Raw genomic sequence first — 24,272 nt, 5'->3', positions numbered from 1 at the left:
CTCAAGTGACGTTGGCTGCGTCTGTGTGAACCTGCCATAGGGTTTGCTGGTTTAAGCATTCCAGCTTTGGTTCACACCACACAGCCTGCTGCATTTTATGCCTGTTCCTAACATACAGAGTTTTCCAGCGCTAACAATTTAGCTGACATTCTCCGTGCTAAACTAAACCCAGCCAATAAATACTATTTCTGCCAAAAAGCCTCCATAACTATGTCATTCCATCAACTTTCCTAGCTGATTTAAACAATTATTTCCAAGGGTTTTCTAACTTTGTTTATATAAAACTCATCTTTTCCTCCTGTTTCTCAGAGCCTGTACTCTTTTTTTTTTCTCCTCTTGCATTCTCAGCAGTTCCTGGTGACATCCAAACAGCCAAGCGAGCATGCCATGTTACTATCAGACACCGAGGGAGGTTTACAAAGCAGCAAGCTCCTTCTTTCCCTAGACACTCTCTGGGGATTTACATGTCACTGGCTGAGAATGAATGATGAGCTGTTGTTTGTCATACGCGTTTGTTGTTTCCATGAGTTAACAATTGTTTGGATTTCCGCCCCTTTAGAGATTGGCTTCAAGGGGGGCAAAAATGAAACGGGAGTAAATTTGGAACACCTTCCCTTTTGCCTCCTCAAGGTAAAAGTCCAAGTAGGAGGGGATGTGTGAGGAGAAAAATGTTTCCATAAGGCACTGCTTGGTTAGTACATCAGAGTGACACAGCACTGATCTCTGTAAAGACAAGACAGCAAAGCTTTGCAGAGTTGCAAGGTGGAAGAAAAGACCAAGTTTAGCAAAAGGTCAGGAAACTATATATGGCAATGTCTTGTCTCTGAGGGAATGGGCACAAGCATGGGATGCATACATCTCGCCTGACAGACACAGCCCCTGCTTCAAAAGGTGCTCAGCACCTGTGCATTGATATGCCTGTTCAGAAAAACCAAGAGCACAAAGGTTACCTGTTTTACAGGTCTATTTATCACAGCCACTTGTGGACTGAGAATTCTCTGACCTGTTAAAAGAAGAAAAGGAAGCTTTGATGATTCTGTGTCTCCTTATATTTGAGCATAGGAAGATGAAAAATGCTACCCAGGGAAAGAAGCAGTCGGTAGAAAACTAACAAAGAATAATGTTATACTACAAAGTCTTTGGGGTTTTTTAAATACATACACCAGGTACGTGAACTTTTTCAGCTGTAAAGGTGCTCAGCTCCATCAGGCCTGTCAAACCTGCTCGGTTGCAGAGATTTTCAAAGGTATATTTAGGCATCTCGGGCATCTATACTCATCATTTTCCTGGGTCACTCTTGAATTTACCCTTTTAAATGCATTTTCAGGTCTCACTCTACATAGATAAAGTTTGTGAATGATATTGTAAGCAGCATTAAAATCCATAAAATTGCTGCTCCTTCTGTACTTTCAACATTCTCCACAGGGTTCCCAACACAAGGCAATATTTTTGTCCAGCGTTCAACAAAAAATGCTTTTGTAAGGTTTTAGGAAAAAAACCCAACATTTAATAAACACACCTTGAAGCTGGAGTAAAAGATGACAGAAGCTCCATTAGGGAATTAAGAGCATAGTTGTCTACTTCACCCCTAAACTTTAGGCAATCTCCTGAATATACTAAGATTCACATACCAAATGCAAAAGGAAACCAGGGCAGAGATGTGTAATGTGAGCAATGATATGGGCAAGCTGATCTTGGGTGTTACCTGTGGAAGAACCCAGAGAGGGCCATGGGTGCTAGGTGGGCTGTTGGTAGGGTTGGGGGTTTTGCTGTTCAGTCAAGATCAGATCCTCAAGAGGTTAAGTGCCATACATAAAAAATAAAGTATTTGCTATTTTAGGATGAAGTACTCAATTGGACAGCAGAGGGGGTAATTCTGTACATTCAAGGGAAAGTCTTTCCATCAGCAAAAGGAAGGGCTGGAATGAAGCTGTGGAGACTGCCATGAAAGGAGCAGATCAATACACAGCGAAGGCTGCTGTCAGTGAGAGATGACAGAGCACAGATCAGCATGGCAAGAACATGAAAGGAGAAAAGAGTCATGAAATATCCCACAGAAAAAGATGCTGAAGCAGTAACAGGGACTTCAAAGAAGGAACACTATTCCTTTTTGGGTTCCATGCTGCAAACGTGAGGTTATTGCTATGATTTCAGACAATAACAGGGAGGGGGAAGAACTTTCTGACCTCGGAAGACTGTAAACCAAGAGGCATCTATTGAGGTGTTCGTCATGAGAAACAGTTTCAAAGTATCCCCTGTGACTAAGATGATTCATAAGGAAAGAGACCCAAATCAACTGTTAAAAAGCTCCTTGTAGGCTCTCTCACATGACTCCATCTCTCAAACTATCTCAGTAACTTGTTTCATTTCTCTGGAACTTACATAAACATTTGAAAATGCTTAGTAATTGGAGAAAAGGAAACTCTATCACAAACATAACAAGCCTGGACCTATGTTTTACTAAACTACTGGTTAGTGTGCAGTGAGTTTAGGCGGTTGGATGTTGTCAAACACTGAGAAATATCTACCTGACCAGTAAGATGGGTCACAGGTTTCTAGAACACATCTTGTCTCAACTGCTAAGAGGGCATTAGTAAAGCCACAATAAACACATATCTTCCTGTACTACGTGTAAAGCAATAGCAAAGGTAAAGCACTAAAATTTTATTTGTAAACCAGTCAGGTAAAGTAAATAACAGAGAAAATCTGTCAGCACCTCAGTTTTATCAAGATTTTAAAGTGATAAATCATACCTTGGTCAACCAACTTACAATAACCAACACATACTGCCATGAAGGCAGTACACAACCTCTCTTTTGACTAGAGAAGTTCAAGTGGCAAATAAAAATTTCTTGTTCCTTTTAATTGGAAGATACATGATGTGATAATGAGCAATTTTAAAACCTCTCTTCCTTGGAGATACTGATAAAAAAATTATAAATATGAGGGACAATGGAACAAAAATGAGAACATTCTGTTGATCTGTTAACTCTTCTGCTTCACACGTTTTCAAGAAACAACCTCCCTAAAAAATTAAATATATAAGTTTTGCCCGAGAGCATCATGATTTACCAGTTCACGTGAAAATTTTGCAGAAATCAGATCTCACAGAACACCTTGAGATCTCTGAGCAATCAAAAGGCTTTTAAGTTGGCCCTTAATTCTAATTAAAATGTTTAGGCCTTCATACTCAAGATAGTAACCACAGGTGATTACATCTCCATAACCTACAGAAAAAGCCAGACATCACTACTCCTTGCATATCACTGATTAATCTTTGGAAATATTATTTAGAACTCAGTCATAAAAGAGGATGAACCATGGGGGTACACTCCAAGCATTTCACGGAGCTGGAGCAATACAGCTTTTACAGTTCTCTCTCCTCAGAGCCTTCACCTCTGCACAGCACAAATGACAGATCACTGCATTCAGTCTCAGGAAGGGAACTCACCATTTCACATTCAAGAACCTGGCTCGTTATTGTTAAGTCTTTATCAAAAGCAAGAAACCTCTGAATAAATTATGTTATGAACAGAAGTTTTGGCAAGACAAAGACGACACTTCAAGCAGCAGTTAATATAAAGAGAGGATAATAGTTCTGCCAAAGACAATAAATACTAGAAGAAATGGCTTTCGGTTTTAGAGGCCCTGAGCAATATTGCTGGTGTTCATTTTAAGATATGCTTCCACAACACAGTTCCCTTGAGATTATTCTTAAATGTGGAAAGGATGGATGTTTTTGTTTTGGGATCATTCATGATGCTGGAATTGCAAACCACAGGCTTGAACTAAGGTGAGACTTATCATTTTCCCACTAATTTCTTTCAACTGCATCCTTCTCTTTCTCGATCTCCCTTCCCCCACTAAAAATATCTCCAGGTATTACTATCGAAAATATACTCATGTAATAAATCATGTATTTGCTCTCACGTGACTGGTATTCATTAGAGCCAAAGATCTCCAAGATCTGCCCCCAGAGTGTATTATGTTACTGAAACATAGAAATAGCTGCAACACAAAATTTTGCCAGAAAAAACCCACAAGAGTAACAACAAACTGTCTCTCAGTTGGGCAGAAGAAAGAATGTTCATAAAAATATTTCTGAGGGGTAAATCAACCCCCAAATTCTAATTAGACAAAACCAGCAGTTTCAAACCAACAAGACACAGGATTTTAAACTAGAAACTTCTACAAGTATACACTTTCTTCGGTCATCCAGGCAGTTCTCTTTTCAAAGAGATTTCTTTCTAGAAAAGAATGGAAAACCACTGTGAGTTTATCCAATATATATCTTTGCTTTCCTGAAGCAGTAAACAACAAGCCCCTAAACTCACCGAAATGTGTTGTCCCCCTTTCCTGTGCAGTCATTTTGCTTTACTGAACACTACAATCACTTTGTAGTAGAAGTGACATCTTCTATGGGAGGTGCAACGATCTCCCAGTGATGTTGTAACCTGACTGAATCATTTCAGTCCAAGTGGGGAAAAAGGACACTTGATTCAGCTGCACATCTGGGTTTTATAAAGGGTCCAAAAGCTTAACACTAACATGCTTCAGGGCTAAAACACAGTTGAGGAGATCACAGCAGCCAAGAAAAAGGACAGTGTTAATCCAGGGCATATCATGCTCTTCCCCACCATTATGAAATTTAACTTAGCTCATCTAATTTTGCATCCCCACTAATTGTGTGTTGTGTATGAGTAAGCAATGACTAAGGAAATGTCAAAGCTATTCCATATCCTGTTCTTTTCCTGAAGAAAAACATGACAGCCAGAGAGGATACTTCCCATTAAGGCCACAACAATTCAAAAAGGCAGCTATTTTTTTTCAGTAAGAGTGAAATAATCTAGATGCAATCTGAACATTGCTGGTCATTATAATAATTTGCTACCACTGTGCTGAGTATACCTGGCTCCCCAAAAACAATTTAATCAAAAAATCAGTTCAGATATTCAAATATGGCATGAGAACATACACAAAGTTTAAGCTGAAAAATGCAGAGTGACCACAAAGACACCTGCATATGAAAATACCTGCTCTGTGGTACTCTGGTTATTTTCCAGCATTTCAGATTATTCACTGATAAACTTCAACCACTGGTTAGACAGGCAAAAAAAAAAAGAAAATACTACTGAGCAACACAGACTACAAAGTGATGCACACATTGCAACCAGGAGGAACATAACCAGATTGCTAATGAGGCAGGAAAAAGTGGCATCAGTACTGAACCTCCTGTTCAGTTCCTCACACCTACAAGGACAGAAATCAGCAGTGGCTCACTACAAGTGTCCACCTCAGAGGTGCTGACTTATCCCCTGCCCACCAAAAACAAGGGAAACACAGGCTCCTAAACTTGGTTGTTTGGAATTTCAACTCTGTTAGATACCCATAATAGCTGAACTAACCCTTTCTAGCTCCAGTTTCTCCCCATTCATATCTCTCCCACAATCTCAAATGAAGTTTGAGGGAAGGCACATATGGAGAGCAGGAAAGGGGGATTGGGTAGAGGAAGGTGAAAGGGTAAATATACCAAAGCATCCAGGGGAAAGACAGAGGGGACAAGTAGTAAGGACCAGGGGAAGGAACAGGACTGGGAACAGGGAATACAGTGTTTAGAGGCTATGGTTTTCACCAGTCCATTATGCATTACAGGAACTACACAACAGAGGGGTATTGGGCTATAGTAAGGTCATTTATAAAAGATCAAATCACTCACTGCAATACTGAGGCCAGACTGCTTGGGAAACTGTGCAGCACACAGATGTGGCTCTTAGCAGTCACATAGCCCTGATACAGCAGGTCCTACAAAAAGGGGGCTTCTTTAGCTCTGATAAACTGCTGCCAGCCTCACAGTTTTTCCAGACATCGTGGATTAATACTTAAATCAACAGATGAGGATGATGGTACAAGCTCAAAAGGAGCACCACACTTCACAGTCTGTTCTCATAACAATGGGCACAGCTACTTAAAAGCACAAATCGTTCCTATAGGCACTGGTCAGAAGTAACAAAATAGTTAAGGAGTAAAATTTCTTTTTTTTAATTTAAAATTAAAAAATAATGAGTCGGGTTGCAGTGGAATATCAAGAAACAACAGAATTGCAAGACTGCATTAGGCATTGTTCAACCATAAGCAATATTCCTTGGTTAACAGAATGGTGACAAACTCTACAGAAGCAAGGATCAGACACTCTCGCCTCATGAGCTGATGCTTCTTCCACTATCACCTCTTCTCTCCCTGCATTATCCTTATCTTCTTCCTTGCACCCATACCCCAAGCATTCTGGATAAAAGTGGACAACATTGAGACTATTCACTTGCATTTGTTCACTCTCATTGGCATTTCATTCTCTACTCACTTTGCTCACTCAGCTACAAAATAGACCCTGAAGGTAGTTTTGCAGGGATTTTTTGCTATGATGGCAATGACAGTCCATCTGTACTGATCCCTGTATCCTATACCTACCTGTTTCTAATTCTTTTAAATCATGGTTTAGCTTACTGAGTGCCAAAAAAAGGTTAACTTTTACTGTTGGATGTGCAAAAAATCTAGAGCAAATTATGGTAGAGAACTTTTTCTTGCAGAATTTCAAAAACAACTGCTATTATTCCAACTCAAGACATCCCACTTACTCTTCTGTAGTTCCCTGGATTGTATCTAGAGCTTTGAAAAGCAGAGATATAAAATTTACAATTGTCCAGACACTTTCTCTGGTAACTTTTTAATGTAAAAACACACCTTAGTGGCAGTTCAGCCGCTTCACTGTGTAAATGCAGTCTGGGATGTTTTACAAACTACAAGAAGTACACAGTTCCCATGCTCACCACACACTTCATGACCATTTCAAAGATGTCCATCCCATTCAGAATGAAGAATGGCCTGGCACTACACTGCTGTCTGCCAGGAAAAGAAAACAATCCAGTAGAAATATAGCTATTTTCTTTTTCATAGTAGTCCTCCAAATAAACATTAACGAAGAAGCTGGACTTTTCAAAATCCTTACTTTCCTCCAAGTTAAAAACCATAGAATGTTCAAGGTTTGTGCAAAATAATTTAATCATCAGGTCAAGTTCACAGACGCGGCAGAAAACGTCAGCATGATGATATTCTCATGAAAAATGAAGTTCATCGCTACCTTTGGAAGGCATTTACAATAAACTATGAGTAACAATTTATTATTGATACTGACTCTGTGAGTGGAGATTACTGCAACCATGAGAGCAGTCTGCCATGCTGCCTGTTGACCGGAAGCAGTTTAAATCCCACAGTATAGATGGGGAGCTATTTAGTGGATGATTTCAAATCCTTCCTGTCTAGTCTGAACCTGGTATCAGAAGGAATGGAAATGTAACTGGCCTTTTGGGCCTATTCCTTTTCAAATACAGATCAAGTGGAAAAGGAGGGATTGAGTCTAAACATCTAACCCAGATGCATGTAAGTAGCTGAACTGCCCTTAGGAAGGACAGAAAAAGTGCATTGAAGGTCTGAATGGCTTTGCACTCTATAGAGGTTCTCCCTGACAATGTTTTAGCATCTTTCTGGGCACCCAGAATAATCCAAACCCCCTGTTCTTATCCTCCATTCCTCTGAAGCTCTGCTTTTGCCAGGACACAGAACTTACAGGGAACAAATTTCCAGGACACAATATGGTCAGCTATTCTAGTTCTACATAACCATCTCAGGAAAAATTCACAGACTAACGCTGCTGCACTCGGCAGCAAGATTCCAAACTCTACTTCCCTCAGCCCCTGAGCCTGCTTGGGTCATTAATGCTTTGCCTCCTGTTTTATTCAGCCTATGTCCCCTTCTGCCAGTATGGAAAGAAGATCCCTGGAATACTGTCTTCTCTTGACAACATAATTTCTTGCTCTGATGACACATGCAGTAATTAATCTCTGACAGTTCCTCACTGGGGAAAATCTGACCCGCTATACTGAGGGTCCCACTCACCAAAATCGCTACTCAATCTTTCCAAAATCGTATTCTTCTTCCACAAGGCAAGTGCCAAGTGGGAATATAATAAACAAGCCAGCTCCTACACAAGCAGTGATACGCAGATGAGGAGCCCTCCTGGTTTATCCATGGTGTGCTCTACTTTCTCCATTATAACAGTTTTTTCTTGCCCAACAACTCACTTTCCCCAACACACTGATGTGGTGTTGCTGTTTTTAAGAAAGTCAAAAGCACAGTTCATGTTAAATCTCTTTCCATAGCTTCTTCAAACTTTCACCTTTGCTAACTAAATAAGAAACCCCACCACTGCCTGGACACACACTAGCCCACCGTGATCCAAACGGGAGAACTGAAGGATGCGCAATCTGAAGCAGACATGCCTGGCCTGCCACCCCCACAAAGCAGCCTGAAGGTCACTTTTCCTTTTCATTGGACTGAGACTGCAATTCCAATTTCCCCAGTGTCCAAGTTTATTGCATTCCTTCTCCCTGAAGTTTGACTTCTGCAACCTGCGCTGCACACGCCTCTAGGAGACACGGCTCTCTCAGAATGTGCCGCCAGTTAGGAAGAACCAAATCCTGCAGAAGGTATTTAGGACACCAGAGCTCACAGCACACATTTAGATTTACATACATTGCTGTCGAGGAAGTTGGTGGAGATCTACCTTTCAGAATATGTTCCAGATACTGACATTTGCTTTAGAACTCTAAGCAAAAAAAAACCTACTGGCAACAGTTCCATACGGTGTGTACACAGACCTACACATGATCTCCTCCAGGTTCGACTTCAGCAGAGCTAACTCAATCTGTTAGCTGTTGTTTTAGACCATGGGCTAAGGCAGATTAAAAACCAAAACAAAACAAAAATTTAAAAAAGCACACAATAAAACCAAGTACAACACTTAGATTCAACAAAATGTTGTTTCTCAACAAAGAAAAAAGTTTACAGGAGAACAAGGCTGGGTGCCTGTGGGGAGAATATCTTAAAATCTACGGTAAAGTCATACTTGGCAAAATTCAATAGATCTGGTAAACATCAAAGATAAAATTCAGCAGAATAATTCCACCAAGCACCATTAAAAGAAAAATGGGACCAGCAGGGTTACCAGTGAAAAACAATGCCAGGCCTAATAGCACTGATCTACCAGAAGCAATTTATTATGACACCAGAAATAGCTATTTTCACAGTGGATGCTTGAAATGAAAACTTTAAAGCTTCTTTAAGTCTTGAGCTATAGCAAAGTATTCAACCAGCCAGCCAAAATAGCTGAAGGGAAATAGGAAGGCCACATGTGGAACTAATTACTCATGTAGAGGCTATGACAAAGAACATTTCTCCAGACTTTTCATGGGGGCTTCACTTTCAGGAAGTAACTCTAATTACTGTTCAAGTCTCGGCAGCCTGCATGCCGCTGACAGTTCCAAGAAAAAATGAACCTATTTGCCCTTTTCTTGGTCTGAAATGCCAAAATAGAAAAGCACAACTAGAGTCATTAAAAAGAAAGAAAATAAGCACTGGCTTATTACATTAGCTTCCCGAGCAGAATCCTTTTTATAAATTCGGTTTTTCAGCCTTCACAAAAGAGCAAATTCTGTGTCTACATTAACTCGCTCTCTGTTGGCTGCAGTGAAACTGTACATCTTGACTTTTTACAGCTTTTCCATACTGGGGCCCACTTCCTGCCCAGTTGAAGAAAAAAATCTGGCCTGAAGATGAAATGACTGCTTAACATTACACTAAAACATCTGGTACCATTTTATACACAGACCCATGTCTGAGAGCAGGCAATTCTAGCGGTCTCACCAGCGGCACAGTGCATACCCAAACCTCCCCAGGGTGACATCATCCCATATATGGACTCTCAGGCCCAGCCCTCCCCCTTTTCCTGGTCCTAAATTCATTGCCAGATCCCCAGTCTGCTGCAAATGTGCCACGTCAAGACTGGAAATCACAGCACTTCAGTGTGTTTCAGTGAGTGCTGCAGAGTGTGAGGGAGAGCCGAGCACAACCCGTGATGCAGGAAGGCAGTTTTTCCCCGAGACTAAAAGAGGATTTAAAATAAATAAATAGACGCGTCCGGAGATCCTGCTCCGTCGCCCCAGTGTTCAGACTACCTGTTCAGGACAATGCTGTTGTACAGTAGTCTGCACATTGGTTAGACTGGGCAAGGGAAAGCAGCGGCATGGACTATTGGGGACGCAAGTTGCTATTGCCAAGGAGAAGACACTTATTGCTCCTTTCAGATCTCATATACAGTATTTTTCTTCACAGGTTTTGCACACTAGGGAATAAGAAACGCTAAGGGACACTGTGAAAAAGGAGGACTTCAGAATAAAGCGGGGAAGACATTCTGGTAAGGCCTACTTTGGAAGAACACCTGGCCTATGACCTGGCGAACCTAGGTGACTCCCCTCCCCCCTTCCTCCAAGTCATCACTGCAAGAAAGATGGAGCTCTGATGGTGCACTAAAACCTATGCAAGAAATGAGAGAGGTATATTGCCTAGAGGTATATTACCTAGAGAAGTGTACAAGAGTAGAGTTAAAGTCGGTCATTTCTTTTTTTTTTTATTTTAATTTAAAATAAAGCATTTTTTTCCCCACAAACTAAAAAGGTAAATTTAATTTTTTTTCTACTTATAGCAGTCAGTATAAATATTTAAGGAGTATTTAATTTATTTTTCTAGGCTTGCTAGAAGTATGTATTCTGACTAGCTCCTGTTGTGAACTATGATCTGAAGATCGATTTAAAAAAATTATTTCCTTTTAAAGTAATAAAAAAAAATAGAAGAGAATGCATGAATAATATTTTAAATTATTATAAAATATATTATATCACCTTTGGGAAAACTGTACTTAGATTTTCATATGCAGTTGAAACTTCTTTGCAAGTAACTTATGTTATGTGTGCTAATGAAAACTGGGAGGGAAACCATAGGAAAACCAACTACTCCATGGTTGGCTGCTGCCATGTAGAATACAAAATCTTTGACTGTCAGGAAAAATTACCTCTTAAAGTTCAGCATGTGATGGGGGGGGAAAAAAAAATCAATAAATAAATAAAAGGGAAAAAACAGCTTTCCATCCCGATACCTGGCTGGCCATTGCATATGACTGATCAGCACCAATTGATTGTTGCCGCTCTCATGTATACTTTGAATCGCTGATAATTCTAACATTCAAAATGATAAGTTACTTTGTCCTGAATCCCACTGATAAACATGGAATTTGTAAACGAATGCAGAAGTTTGCTTTGGTGAATTTCCAGCTGTCCTGGTAGGGGAAAAAAACCCTCAGGCTGAATGAAATCCCCACGGACAAAATAATACAAAAAGTCTGGGCTGCAATTTGATACCGGCCGAACTCCAGAGTCAGCTCCCCTAAAGTTAACACTAGTAACAAACTACTGCAACCGGAAAAAAACCCCATCTATATGGTGCTCATTATTGCCAGGAAGGCTTGGAATAGCTATACTATAAAAAGATCAGCATAAATATGCAGCCATTAGCATTATAACCAGCCAGTTTTGCAGAATGTGTGTTGTGTTTTTAGGCAGCCCTGATGCTGTACTTTATTCTTTTTTTAAATATGTATATTCTGATTACCTTTCCCATTGCTCCTTCGATAATCAATAGAAGTGCTCTTGGGGAGAGCTGGTCGCGGAGCGTTACCGTGACAGTGCCTGTTCTGGCTGCCTTAAAGCCTACAAAGCCACAACTAGCACAGTCATTTCCCTTTGCCCCTCAGCAAAGCTTATGCCTTTTGACTAAAATACCTCTTTTTTAATGTATATGTACACTTAGAAGTTATTCGCCCTCTCTCCCTTTGTTTTGCAGAAGATTATTTTTAGGATTAAATTAGTGGGGTTTAATTTCTCATAGTACGAGTAGATGGAAGTTACAACACACAGTTAAATGTGGTTATTAAGAGAAAATCTGAAGCGACAGGAAGAAATTAAAGGAAGGGAACCGGATTCAAACTTGCATTAATATTTCTCAGTCTCTGAGTGCTGTTTAAGGCACAGCAAATCTGAAAAGTTTTATGACTTAGACTTTGCTTAAGCGGCAGAAAAATGTTTCCAAATCTTGTTAAGAAACTCGCTCAGTTTTGCTTTCAAGGGGAATGAGATCGTTGGTAAATATTTTTTTCTCTCTAATGCTTACTCGCAAAGCTATTGTTTTTTTTTAAATAATTCTGATCTAGAAATTAAAAAAGGAAATACTATTATCCAGGGAATAATAGGCTCTCCGTGAAAATAGTGCTTCAGATAGCCTGTGTTAACTTTTGCTAAATAAGCAAGGGCAATGAAAACATACAGAACTAGTATTTCTCTTATCTCTAGTCCACTATTTGCATTAATCTTTATTTTAAATGACCTTTCTGGATTTAGGAAGTGATTCCCCTCCCATACACCCATGACTCCTCAAAGTTACATTTTTAGACTGTAAGGCTGAGATCGAGGAGGCCCCCTTGGCATGGGGCTTGGAAAGGAGGGGGGGAAATGCAGTGTGCAAAGCAACAGATATGGAAAGAAAGCCTGTATTGTTAGCAATGAATAAGGAAGTATATCGACTTTGGCTCAGTAACCAAAACATTTTCAAAGTAAATTAAGTGATTCTGTGGTTCTTAAAGCAGTGCTGTTTTAGTTGAAACAATTTCTAGTTGATCATAATCACAGAGAAGAGATTTCCATAGTTCTAAACCAAGAGGTTTTAAATATGCATGTCAACAAACACAAGATAGCTGCATATAAATATTTCAAGAGAAAAAGAAAAGGCAGAAACCAAAACACCAATAAACGTTACTTTTTGCAAGGACTAGAAAAATTAGCAGGACCCAATGCATACTAAATCCTAGTGAGAGTTCTCTAAAACCAGGACGATACCAATGCTTAAGCCTGTTCTATGAACTAAATTATATACATTATTACCATAAAAGGCCCAAAGGCAGGAAAAGCAATTTAAAGCAAATATGACCATTTAAATAGGTGTTTCAATATAATGGACTCTCTTTAATCTAATGTAATTAATCTAATGTAATTTTTTTTTTGGTGCACTCAACAAAATTAAACAGGAGAGAGGAAGAAAATATTTCAACCCTTTTGTAGCTATTCCTTTAATGTTAAAAAAAAGGAAAAAGAAAGAAGGGTGGGGGCAAATCAGTCAACTTTACAGAAATAAATATAGATCAAACAAGCATCCAAACGTGAAAAAAACTAGTTACTTTAAAAAAAGCCATGTCATTTGACATTTTTCTGCCCTGTCATTAACTTGCATGTTGTCTTCTGTATTACTATTCCCAGTGCTATTTAGTGCATCTGTATTTTCAGAGGACTAAAGCACTGCCACCCTCTCCATGCTCCTTGCCCCCCTTCCTGCACTATCACTGTGTGCCCAGACCACCCAAGTATCATTACTATATGGAAAATATTATAACCAAAATAGTAAAATACCTGCATAAAAATTCCAGGCTTCTGCATAGAATGTTAAATTATTATAATCTTTCAATTGAAATCTGCTAAGCAGATCGGAAAATGAAAAACCCTAAACCTTAGTGTGTTGGGATTTCTTTTAAATAATAGATTTTAATCAACAGTATAACTTTACTTTTACTTGTAAAATGCTTTGCTTCCTGAACCGTACTTTATTTAGGAAAAAAAAAATGTTAATTGAAATACTATTAAGGGTCAGGTTTAAACCTACAAAAAGACAGGAAATGCCACAGTTAAGAATGAAACTTTCCTGAATAATGCTACTGTACTTCTGTACTGTATTTTACGCAGCATTGCAAAGCAGTATCTAAAAATAACAACCTTCCCTTAAATAAAAAGTCCTGATCACTGTTGGAGAGAATACAGTACTCAACTCAATTTCCAAGGTACCAATATTTAAAGTCAGATCCTTAACATAGGTTTTCTGTAAATATAATATTGGCAGTCACAAGATTTTTTTTTTTTTGTTACAAGTATTCTAAAATATTCTCAAGCTCTTTACTGACTCAGTGAGCCATCCAGACACAGCACACAAAAATGTGCTTGCAAAAAGCCCTTTTAGCAAGTTTACTACAATTGCAAGGAATTTCAGTTTTTAAATAAGAATCAAGTGGAGATAACTATCTAGTCATTAGCAGCACCCAAGGCATTAATTGGAGGGAAAATAAATTTGCCTGTGTTTGAGATGTAAAGCTCTTTGCTGATTCTTTGATGAATTCTCCTTGTGTACAGTTATTAGAAAGACCGCACAAACTTTCCACTTAAGACTTTCCTTCCAGCACAATGTCCCTGGTAGCTGCTAATAGAAAACCTATTATATAAAATTACACTTTCATTCTTCCAATCTTTTTTACTATAGGTTGCCAATGAATTTTACTGTAGAATTCTTTGCTAATTCAAGAAGGATGCATAACACAGAAAGTGAGACCTAATTTTCCTCCAGACTAAAGATCTTTAACAACTAAATGAAGCAGTTAAATGCGACGAAAACTATGAAACAATCATTGTATTATACTTATTTTAAAAGTACTTCTAATTTGCCACTTTTGTTTTTCTTCAAAATGGTCAAGTGGGTAGGAAGACATCAACTTAAAGTACACTCTTAAAATTTTACTTAGAGCTACAAAAATTTAAGTAGATGTATTATAAAGACAAATTATTTGATGTATTGGAATTAATTTTTCATGTCTGAATTAGCTAGCCATGTTATGTGCTTTATTCATTTATTTAAGATATCTTATTCCACCTTGCTAGGTTCAAGGAAAATTTTATTCATATAACTGATAATCTTAACTTGTACACTCAACTTGCATATTACCTAAAATGTATATTTTTCTTCATGGCAAAATAATTATTAGAGCCAGAACACCTGAACAATCACATATTCATTTATTATTAGTCTAGTTTAAAACCTCAACACCACCCCCACCTTTAGCTTGTTGGTAAATGCATCCCTTTTATAATCAGTTTTCAGGCTGGAACTTAAAAACTGTTTGGCTGCTGTTCTGTATGGAATATGCTTGAGAAGGGTTTGAAAGCACTGGTTTGTTGTTACCTATGGTGGCACTAGCGAGCAACAGAGATTCAAGAACACCATTATAAACCAGAAACATTTAATCTGTGCAGACAATTGATACAACTATCCTTTTCCCCTCTTAACGTTCCAGAGTGTTTTATACCTTTTGAAACAACACGCCAGTGATGTGGCAAATGTCACTGCAAAGCTGGATTACAGTCACTGTGTGTATTCTGCATACAGAAAAATTCAGCCAAGTAGCACATCTTGTGATGTGAAATGATGCTATTTGCAGACTTTTGATCTATAGTACGGTCTATATTTAAGGGGAAAAATATGACTGAAATTTTACGAGGTCATACAAAGTACGTATTTTGAGAGAAAGCTAAAATGAAATAATATTCAAACTAAAATACTAAAAGAAATATCACACACGTGTAGCTCTTGCATATTAGCAAAACTGATATAAAATGCAACCAGTTTTCCTTCCAGCATGTTCCCTATAATGGGGTTAATGTGCAAGTGGTTGCCTCCATTTATACAGAAAGATTTTTATTTTTAACATGCCAGATTATTGTACTTATCTGCTCTTAGAAAATATGCACTGTATAAACATATCTTTTATCTTGAACTTCAGTATTTCTGTGCTTCCATGAAGAGTAAAAACATCTGGTTAAATTACTATGTGCAAGTACAATCTGCAGGCAAAACCCTGTATGAATTGCATATAAAATAAACGCTGGCTTCAGTTCCTTTCGCTTTTCCAAATGTTCAGTGTGACCAGTCTGTTGAAATCGCACCCCCGATACATGTCAGCACAACGATAACTCATGTACCGAAATGCTGCTTTTCTGAATAAAATCAAGTTCTGTTCTTGTTCTACAGCTCCTAATGCTTTAAAGTTTAATTCTGTTATGTGTGTTCCCCCCCAACAAAGCCCCCCCAAACTGGATTGGTACAAAGTGTTGCACACCAGCGCTGATGGCTCCAAGGGACTGGCTGGACGGAGTTGTCATGTGTCTGCCTGTCTACACTTGCTGTGCAGAACATCCTCTCACCTGTACAGCAGGCACAGACAGGCAGTCGCATGACAACCCAGCCTGAGGGAACAGCCGCCAGTGGGAAACGGCTCTGACACCCCAGAGCACCTGCACCACCAGCTCCAGCCACGAGTCACTGGATCCCAGACGGCCGGTCAGTACCAAGCTGCGTGCTGCAACCCACCCAGAGTCAAACACTGCCTATAAACTACAATAAAACCCACTGCTGAAATTTTTACTGTGCTTCCTATAGTACTCTTTTCCTAGTTGTTCTCATTAACTCACTAACAGTAAGTTTTATTTATACGCAGCTCTGCGGCACCTCCATATGTTTTGTCCTTCCATTTAATTCCTAGGCATAACTTGAGCAACTTGCATTATTAGATTATTGCTGTATCAAACTCACTGACATTCCTGCTTGCCACAGAAGCCAAGAGCAGTCTGTTGTGGGGCAAGTTAATTCTGTAAACACACACAGTGTCAGACCTTAGAGTAACTTCTCCCCTTGCCACTCTCTCACCTCCTCACTTACTTTTGTATCTTGCTCCCAAATCTCACATAATTTTTTTTTTTTACAACTGGGAATAAACTGTGAAATTATAATACAAACTACATCTATGACCAGATGTTGACAATACTATCATTTCCTATTGAAACAGAATGGAAATATTTTCTTTGAAAATAAGACCAAAGGGCATTTTCCCAATACATGTAAATTTCACATTTTTAGAAGTTCTAATCCTAGAGTGCAGCTTGGATTCCTTTGCACACCAATAATGCCAGCAAAATCTCTAGATGCTTTAGAAAGAATAATAAAATCACAGTCTGTGACCATGCCCTGTAAAAATGCTACACAACTTTACAAATGACAGCCATTTGTTTACATTGAGAGTTTTTGGATTCACAAGCATTCCACATCCCCAAAGTCCATTTCATCCTGACACAGGAGTGGCTAATTCACAAACTTTGTATTTGCAGGGTGACTCTCAATGAACCTCCATTAATGCTACTTAACAAGACAGTAACAACTGAAAGCTAAAATGCTCAGATTTAATAATGTGTGTGTAGCTGTGCCTTAAAACGCTCCAGCTGGGATTACATGGAATACTCTATGAAATAAAGCTGTATTTGTAGGGTCACTGAACGTTCTAATCTTGCACTTATTAACAGCAGCCTCAAAGAGGTGCACAGCATTTTCCTTGTTTCATTTTTAAGTGGAAAAGCACAAAGTCATGGTCCTGGTCACACAGCAAAGTTATGAACACAAGCAACTGTGTGCAGGATCAGAAACTAGCCCAGATTAGTACTCCCAGAACTAATACTGTAACTGCTTTAAGCACACTGTTCAAACATCAACTGGATATTTCCATAACAACAAGCCTAATAAGCATTCTTAGGCACCGAGTCCCTCTCACTAGGAGTAAAATCCTGTTGTATGTTTGACAGACACGAAACCATGTCAAGAAACCAATTCTTTCTTTTGTAACACTGATATCATACACCAAAATCTGAAGTCTTTTGCCAAAGCAACTTGCTTCAAAACGCATTCCACTGGGGATTCATGACTTATAAAAGCTGCACCTCACAAATAAAGGAAGCAATTTACATCCTGCTCATGGCACTAGCAAGCAACCACTAGCACTCAGAGTGATTTTGATGTCAGAGTAAATTCCAGACTAGAAAATGGTCTCAGCTTACACTAGAGGGGGTACACAGCCCTGGAGGCCCCAGCAGGCACTGGAGTTTTGGAAAGTACATTGTCAGAGCTCTCTGGTACAAAGCTGCTACCACATTCCTTGCTCAGGGGTACAGGCACAGGGGGAACAAACCCATCGCTGTGGCAAAAGGACAAAGGTGAGACCTGACTCTGCATCGTCCCCAGCTGCAATGGAGGGATCGGTGCTGCTGTGAGGGGACTGCAGCAGTGACCAGCCCGAGAGGGAGGACGGGGGCTCCGAACTCCCCATGACCCCGAAGGGCAGAGCCAGAGACACAAACACGGTTATCACTTCTCACATCCCCGGGACTTTGAATCTCACCGGGGGGAAACACACCCGCACAAAGCCGGTTCAGTCAGCAGCTGAGAACAGGATGCGACAACTACCAAATCACGCTGAAAATGAGGAGAACGTTTTAAGGAGGCAAAAAGCAATTATAAAAATTGGAATTCAGCCAGGAGATCATATATTTACTTCTTTATTTTCAAAGCCCATAGTGTCTGTTTCTGAAACAAGTCACTTGTCTTTTGACTAACAGCCAAGATGTGGCTTTGACCTTCTTCGAAAAGTAGCTGGAACAGACCTTACTAATTTTTTTTCAGTCCTACTAAGAAAGGTTCAGTACAAAAAAAAAAAAATTAGAAATCATAACTTTGTATACTCTTTACCAGGAAAACATAATCAAATTATACAGCAAATCTGTACTTAAGGAGGAACTTTTTCTACCAGCAAAGCACAGAATAGTACTATCCTGTTATATTCTCTTGCCACTCTATGAAATTTCCTCAGTGAGCTCCCATATTGGCCTGAATGAACTACTGGCATTTTCATGACTCTCAAAACATAACTGTTTGGCAATTAAGAGACATTACTTTAAAATATGTATTTAGAAATCACCCAGTGGCTATTTCTTTCCATGTACTATTCTGAGTTTCCCAGGTGACTCCCTCCAGCAGACTACCAAAACTAATTATTTATTTTTTAAAGTTGCATCGCACAAGACATACCATTAGCATTTATAGGAATTTTTATATTCCACATTAAACAAAGACCAGACTCAAAAAAGTCTAAAGAAACTACATAAAAAGTTGCCATAGCACATCTTGGATGCACCTCCAACTGCTTGAGACAGAACACAGCAAGGGGTGTTAATTCCCCCCATCGCTTGTTTTAGTTCCAGTTACCTGTACTGAACCTAAGAAAGCAAGTTCTAGTAACCTTGAGGCAGATCACAAAAACCAGCAGCTTCAAATTTTCAAATTCATTAAGTGACTTTTGCATTTCTTTCAAAGTATATTTCAGCAATTTGAGAATAAAACTTCCCCTCTTAACATTTGTCCTGAGGTTCCTCTCCTCTGCTTGGCACACACTTGTTTTCCTGTTACAGTAAATACATTTGAATTCCTTTAAAACTTAAATAAAAGGGCAAGGGGTAAAATCTTAAAAATTAACCTAATTTGTCCCTCAGTCTTAAGGTCTGTCCCAAAATAGCCACTGACCCAAGGAAAAAACCAACCAACCAAACCCTACTGACCAGTACAGTTTCCGCCATCAGTAGCATTACTGAGGGAACTCCCTATGGCAAGTACCACAGTCTGGATTTGCAGGACTCAGGAAAGCTCTGACTCTACGCACATGCACTGCAGGACCTCTCCCCACTGCTTCCAGAAAATCTACTGCAGTAAAACACTACACTGGTTTAAAGAGAATATGAATTGTCTGCAGTCCCCATCAACCAGCTCCCTGTTTTGCTGGGATCAGCCAGTGTTGTGATTATTATCTAGATTAAGATGGAAAGACTGAGTGATGTTTTACCGCTCATTTCAAACTTTCTCTTTACCTGTGCCTCTTCCATCCAATGAACTGGTTCACCCTAAAAATCACTAATTTTTTTCTGGAAATACTTAACTTAAAAAAATTCAGAAAATAATAGGATTTCTTTTTAAATGTAACCCAATTTTTCTACAAACACCAACACAAACCTTAAAATAACCCACAAAGGTCTTACCATAAATCTGACAGTGCATATAATAATCCTATTTTAACCTTCAAAATACTGCTGGAGTTTTGGATAGAGCACATCATTACAAACATTGCTGAAAAAATAATGAAACAGAACTAACAAGCTTCCTACTGGTATATTCAATATAGTGAGCAATCTTGATGTCCTTTTCACCAGAAAAATGCTTTTTCCAGTTCCCATATTACTCACCTTCAGATTTACTGATCATCCACAAAAGCACACTTTTTGTGAAATCTGAAAATCCATACCAACAGCTACAGAACTCTGCAGACAGGCTTTTCACCATCTCAGAATATGAGGACGAAGAATTGTTATCATTAAACCAACTGCTGTAGTTACTTTTAAAAGTAACTTTACCCAGACGATTTATGATCAACTTACAGTAGATGTGTAAGAGCAGCCCAAACAGGCATAGGAAAATATCCACAACATTTCAGAACAGCTTGGGTTTTTTCCCTTTTTTTCTTTTTTAGAGCAATGTGTGGAAATCACAGGAAGAGAGGGGAAAAAAGGAAAACAACAAACAAACAAAAACACCCCCCACAACACCCTTTCCTTGTTATCAGCATTTCAACAGAAGTCTTAGACACTCAGCATTCTTCATGAATCAAAACAGAAATTCAAAGAACACAGCTAAAACCTTAAAACAATCTTGCAGTTCGAGGCTGTACAAGCTGATTTAATATTTCAAGCTAGTATCAGAAGACTGAATTAGTACTTCTCTTTTCCCCAGTAGTATAAAGTTCTTCATTCCTTACCTCATCATCTTTATACCAGGACAAGCTTTCCGCGGTTAGAACGAACCAGTATTCCTTGGATCCTCCCTTCATGATGCCAATATTGTTGATGGTCAGCCAGCCTTTCCGAATGACCTATGCAAAGGTGCAGTCAGGCACAAGTTTAGATCATTACTCACTTGACATAACTCTGTTGTTGCATTTATTCTTTTAAATAAAGACTTGCTAAATAAAACAAACAGGTGCATTTTTTCAGTCTCTGGCAAATTCAAGGGTTTCTACACATTCCTATCATTCAAAAAGAAAGTAATAAAATGAATATGTTTTCAGTCAAAAGTCTGGAGAAAGGGAGAAGCCTAACTATCAGAATGTTGTACTTAGAGCAAGTATGAGCGTGTTAAGGACCATGTAAACTTGAAGGTATTTATTTGCTGTACAAGACACATTGTAAAAGTCCATACAACTTTATATCTGACCATCCTGTTCTAGTCTAATTGCTAAGGTCATTTGTAAAGTTGGATACAAGGAAAAGCACCTAGATAATGGCAAAGTGAGTGGCTTCTGCCACACATTGGGAATTTTCAAAATGGGTTGTATCGAGTGACAAAGTGGAGTTCTTCTACAGTTAATTTAAAATTAAGGTAGGAAGCGGTAAGGAGAGGTACGTGAGAGATGTTTTCTTCTAAGGTGGAAGAGAAAAAAAAAAAGAGGAAGAAAAAGCCTAAGGCAGCAATAAAAATTGGGGGAGAAAATGGGTAAAGCAGAACTTTATAAAATAGATACAAGCCAAAGATGAAAAAAAAGATGGGAACAACATAGCTATAAATACTAAGGGCAGGAGACTAAATCACAGACAGAGAAAAAGGGACAAAAGAAAACCTAAGAGGAATGAGAAGTCCAGAGGTGAAGAAAGGAGAATAATCGTGAAAACTCATTAACAGATCAGAGAGAAACTTTCCACTTCATTGGAACATTTGTTTTCCAATGCAAATATGAGAAAGTAAACATTCCTTCCTATAATACTCTGAACAAGACAACAGAACTCCCCAGTCACACAGATGCAGGGGACCTCAGCCATTCTGTTTCTCTGCACAGCAACACCCTTCACTTGCCTATGAAGTACTGAGATAGAAAAAAGTGCCCAGAGAAGCCCTTCAGAATCCCCTCAACAAGTCCCACAGGCTTGTTGGTCAAAAATGAGTTTCCTGTTGTATTTAAAGAAATATTTGAGACTGACATTCCTCTCACAGGGCTTTACAAGACCAGTAACTCTGCTATCAACAACTCACCAAGAAGAACATGGCTCATCACCATCTATTCCTTGTCATCTATGAAAGTTTCTGAATCAGGATTCACTCCCACTCACCATGTTTGTTCATGTAAGCTCCCTGAAAAAAACAGCTTTGGTTTTGCACAGAGCAAGGGACTAAGTTAAATCTGATAACTAAACTAAAGAAGAGATCAGAAGTTCCTGAAAAGCAGGAACTTGTATTGGAAATGCACATAATCCAAGAGTATCCATTTAATTTCAAATAGGATGATCGTGTTTTCCCACTTACTACCAACCAGGTCAGCAGTGTAAGAAAAGCCCTGAAGACCCAAGAAAATACCTAAGAAAGCAGTGATTTGGTTCTGAAGTCTCAGTAAGCAATAAGAGAACTGGACATAACTCCTGTAAAGAGACTCAAGCACAAGCAGATTGGATGGAACAGCCTGTTCTGCAAAGGTTTCTACAAAAGTTGGTTGGTATTTTTAATATTCATGGTCATTGGGAAAAAAATAAAACACTATGTGGAGAGGGGCATTAGTGAGTACAAAAAGATGGAATGCTTGTCTGAGTGCAAGTTAAGGGAAACATACTGATAAGAACTTGATTACCCATCAAATCCTCATTTTATTTTACGATGTTTATTGAAGTAAACTTTAACAGGAAACAGCAACATGTATATATAACCAGTGTACTGGCCTTCAGGCAGCTGCCACAGAACAAGTTGTGGAACAAAACTAGTTCTATTTTCTTTTTCTGCACTGAACCACACAAATGCAAAGGGAACAGTTTTGCAGGAAAAGGAAGGAAATTAAGGCTTCCCATTCACTTGAACTTAGCTCTGCAGTAAGGAGAGCTGTATTTGTACAGCAGACTAAATACTTCACAGCACACGTGCAAAGGTGGGTATTCCCAGACTAGAAAGAAACTGAAATCAGAGGGTAAGAGAGGAAGCTGTTGAACCACATTGTCTGCAATTGAAAATGTAGTGTTGCTCTGTGTAAAGCTCATATCCACACACAGGAACACAGACAGCTGGGGCAGCACACCACTGAAAACTAGTTTGGAAACACATCTCAGAGAGGGTAAAAGATTTGAAGAGAGATGTCAGTGGGGATAAAGAGGTGGTTTCTAGAGGCAAACCAGTAAGACACACCTGAATAGTTGGTTCAAAAACCTTATCCATGATGAGCACTTCAAAGGAAAGGGAAGTAACATTCTCTGCTTATTCCATCCAGGCCTTTCCATCACCGTGACCATAGCGTCTGTAATGTTAATAAGACCCTAAACATGTTAATAAGAGTCAAATTTTCTCCATTTGACAAGAACACATTTGTGGTAGAGGTCTCGGAACAAACTAAGTCAAGGTTTTTAAATCTGAACTATGCAAGCCATTTAAGAAGTATAATGAAATTTTTAATACTTCTAATGTAGGAACTACATTAGGTTGCACAGCTCCAGAAGACTGTCACGCTCGAGTCCAACACATCTCCCCATAGATGCAGAACCATCACTCTTTGTGGACAGAAACAAGCTGACTTGCTAATACAAACATTGGTCACTGTCTCGTAAAGGAAGGAATTTGCCAGTTGTTTCCTCAAAAATCCTGTGTGCTGAGGATTAGATCCAGCTGTCATTCCCACACAACACTGCACGAAGAGCAGGACACCAACCTACAGCAATATCCTGGGTATGTATTTTTCATACGTGCAATCTTCTGGACCTGCTTATCTGTACTCCTCTGGGAAAATACAGGATCCCGTGTCTTCTAAAATATCCTGGGCACTATGACAGCTAACAACTATCTAAAACACTAAGAACCTGTTCCAGGGGACACCAAGAGGGAGAAGATGAGCTTAGTATGCTAATCCTCATGTTCTTCTCACAGAATTCTTCCTGTGTCCCAGGTACATTCTGTTAACTACAAAGAGCTGCACTTACAAAATACTCAGCACCAGTGTCAGAGATAAAGGGGAGGGAGATGTTGGATCAAGGAGTAAATTCAAGACAAAGTGAGATTGAGCAACACAGTTTTACTTTCCAGAGAAGCTGAATCAAACCTTAGACTCCAGTCAATTCCTAAAAAAAGTAAGCTATATTTTAGAAATAAGTGTTCTTCCATGGGCAATAAGCAGCTATGCTTTTCAAAGATACTTGTGAATTTTAAAAAACCTCTAGGGTATTGTTTTGTGTTAATGTTAGGAATGTTTTATAGCACTTCAGCTTAAAAAATGAAAGCAGTGTGTTTCGTTATTTTCACAAGTTCATTTGCTGGTTGGTTTGTATCTAAGAGAGACATTTCAATATTTTCTATCGTATTTCTAAATGTCACTCCGTGCAAACCGGATATTAGTGACATGAGTTCAGGAAGGTGAAAAATATGGGCATTGCCAGAAGCTCATGAAGACAATATTCTGACCGGTAGTTGGACTCCATGCACAGGATGAACAAGAGATGACAGTTCCTTCCTTCAGGATCCTGATACCTAATCTGGGTGTCTGAAAAATGAAACTTAGAGGCTACGAATTT

General features: G+C 39.0%; 1 protein-coding gene across 10 annotated transcripts in view; it reads right to left on the bottom strand.

The window, feature by feature from the left end:
- Positions 1–24,272, bottom strand: part of DNM3 (dynamin 3) — a 171,236-nt gene that overhangs the window by 99,259 nt on the left and 47,705 nt on the right. For all 10 annotated transcript variants that reach the window (XR_003530162.1, XM_027658458.1, XM_027658453.1 and 7 more), the window contains one exon: positions 20,498–20,611. Coding sequence is in view for 9 of the 10 variants with exons in the window: in XM_027658458.1 (XP_027514259.1) it covers positions 20,498–20,611 (114 nt within the window). In the remaining variant the exon portion in view is untranslated. The remainder of the gene's footprint in view (positions 1–20,497; positions 20,612–24,272) is intronic.

This window comes from Corapipo altera, unplaced genomic scaffold (assembly GCF_003945725.1).
Source record: "Corapipo altera isolate COAL_440 unplaced genomic scaffold, ASM394572v1 79, whole genome shotgun sequence".
NCBI lineage: Eukaryota > Metazoa > Chordata > Aves > Passeriformes > Pipridae > Corapipo > Corapipo altera.
The sequence above is the reverse complement of the archived record's forward strand: the minus strand, read 5'-3'. Positions and strand labels throughout refer to the sequence as shown.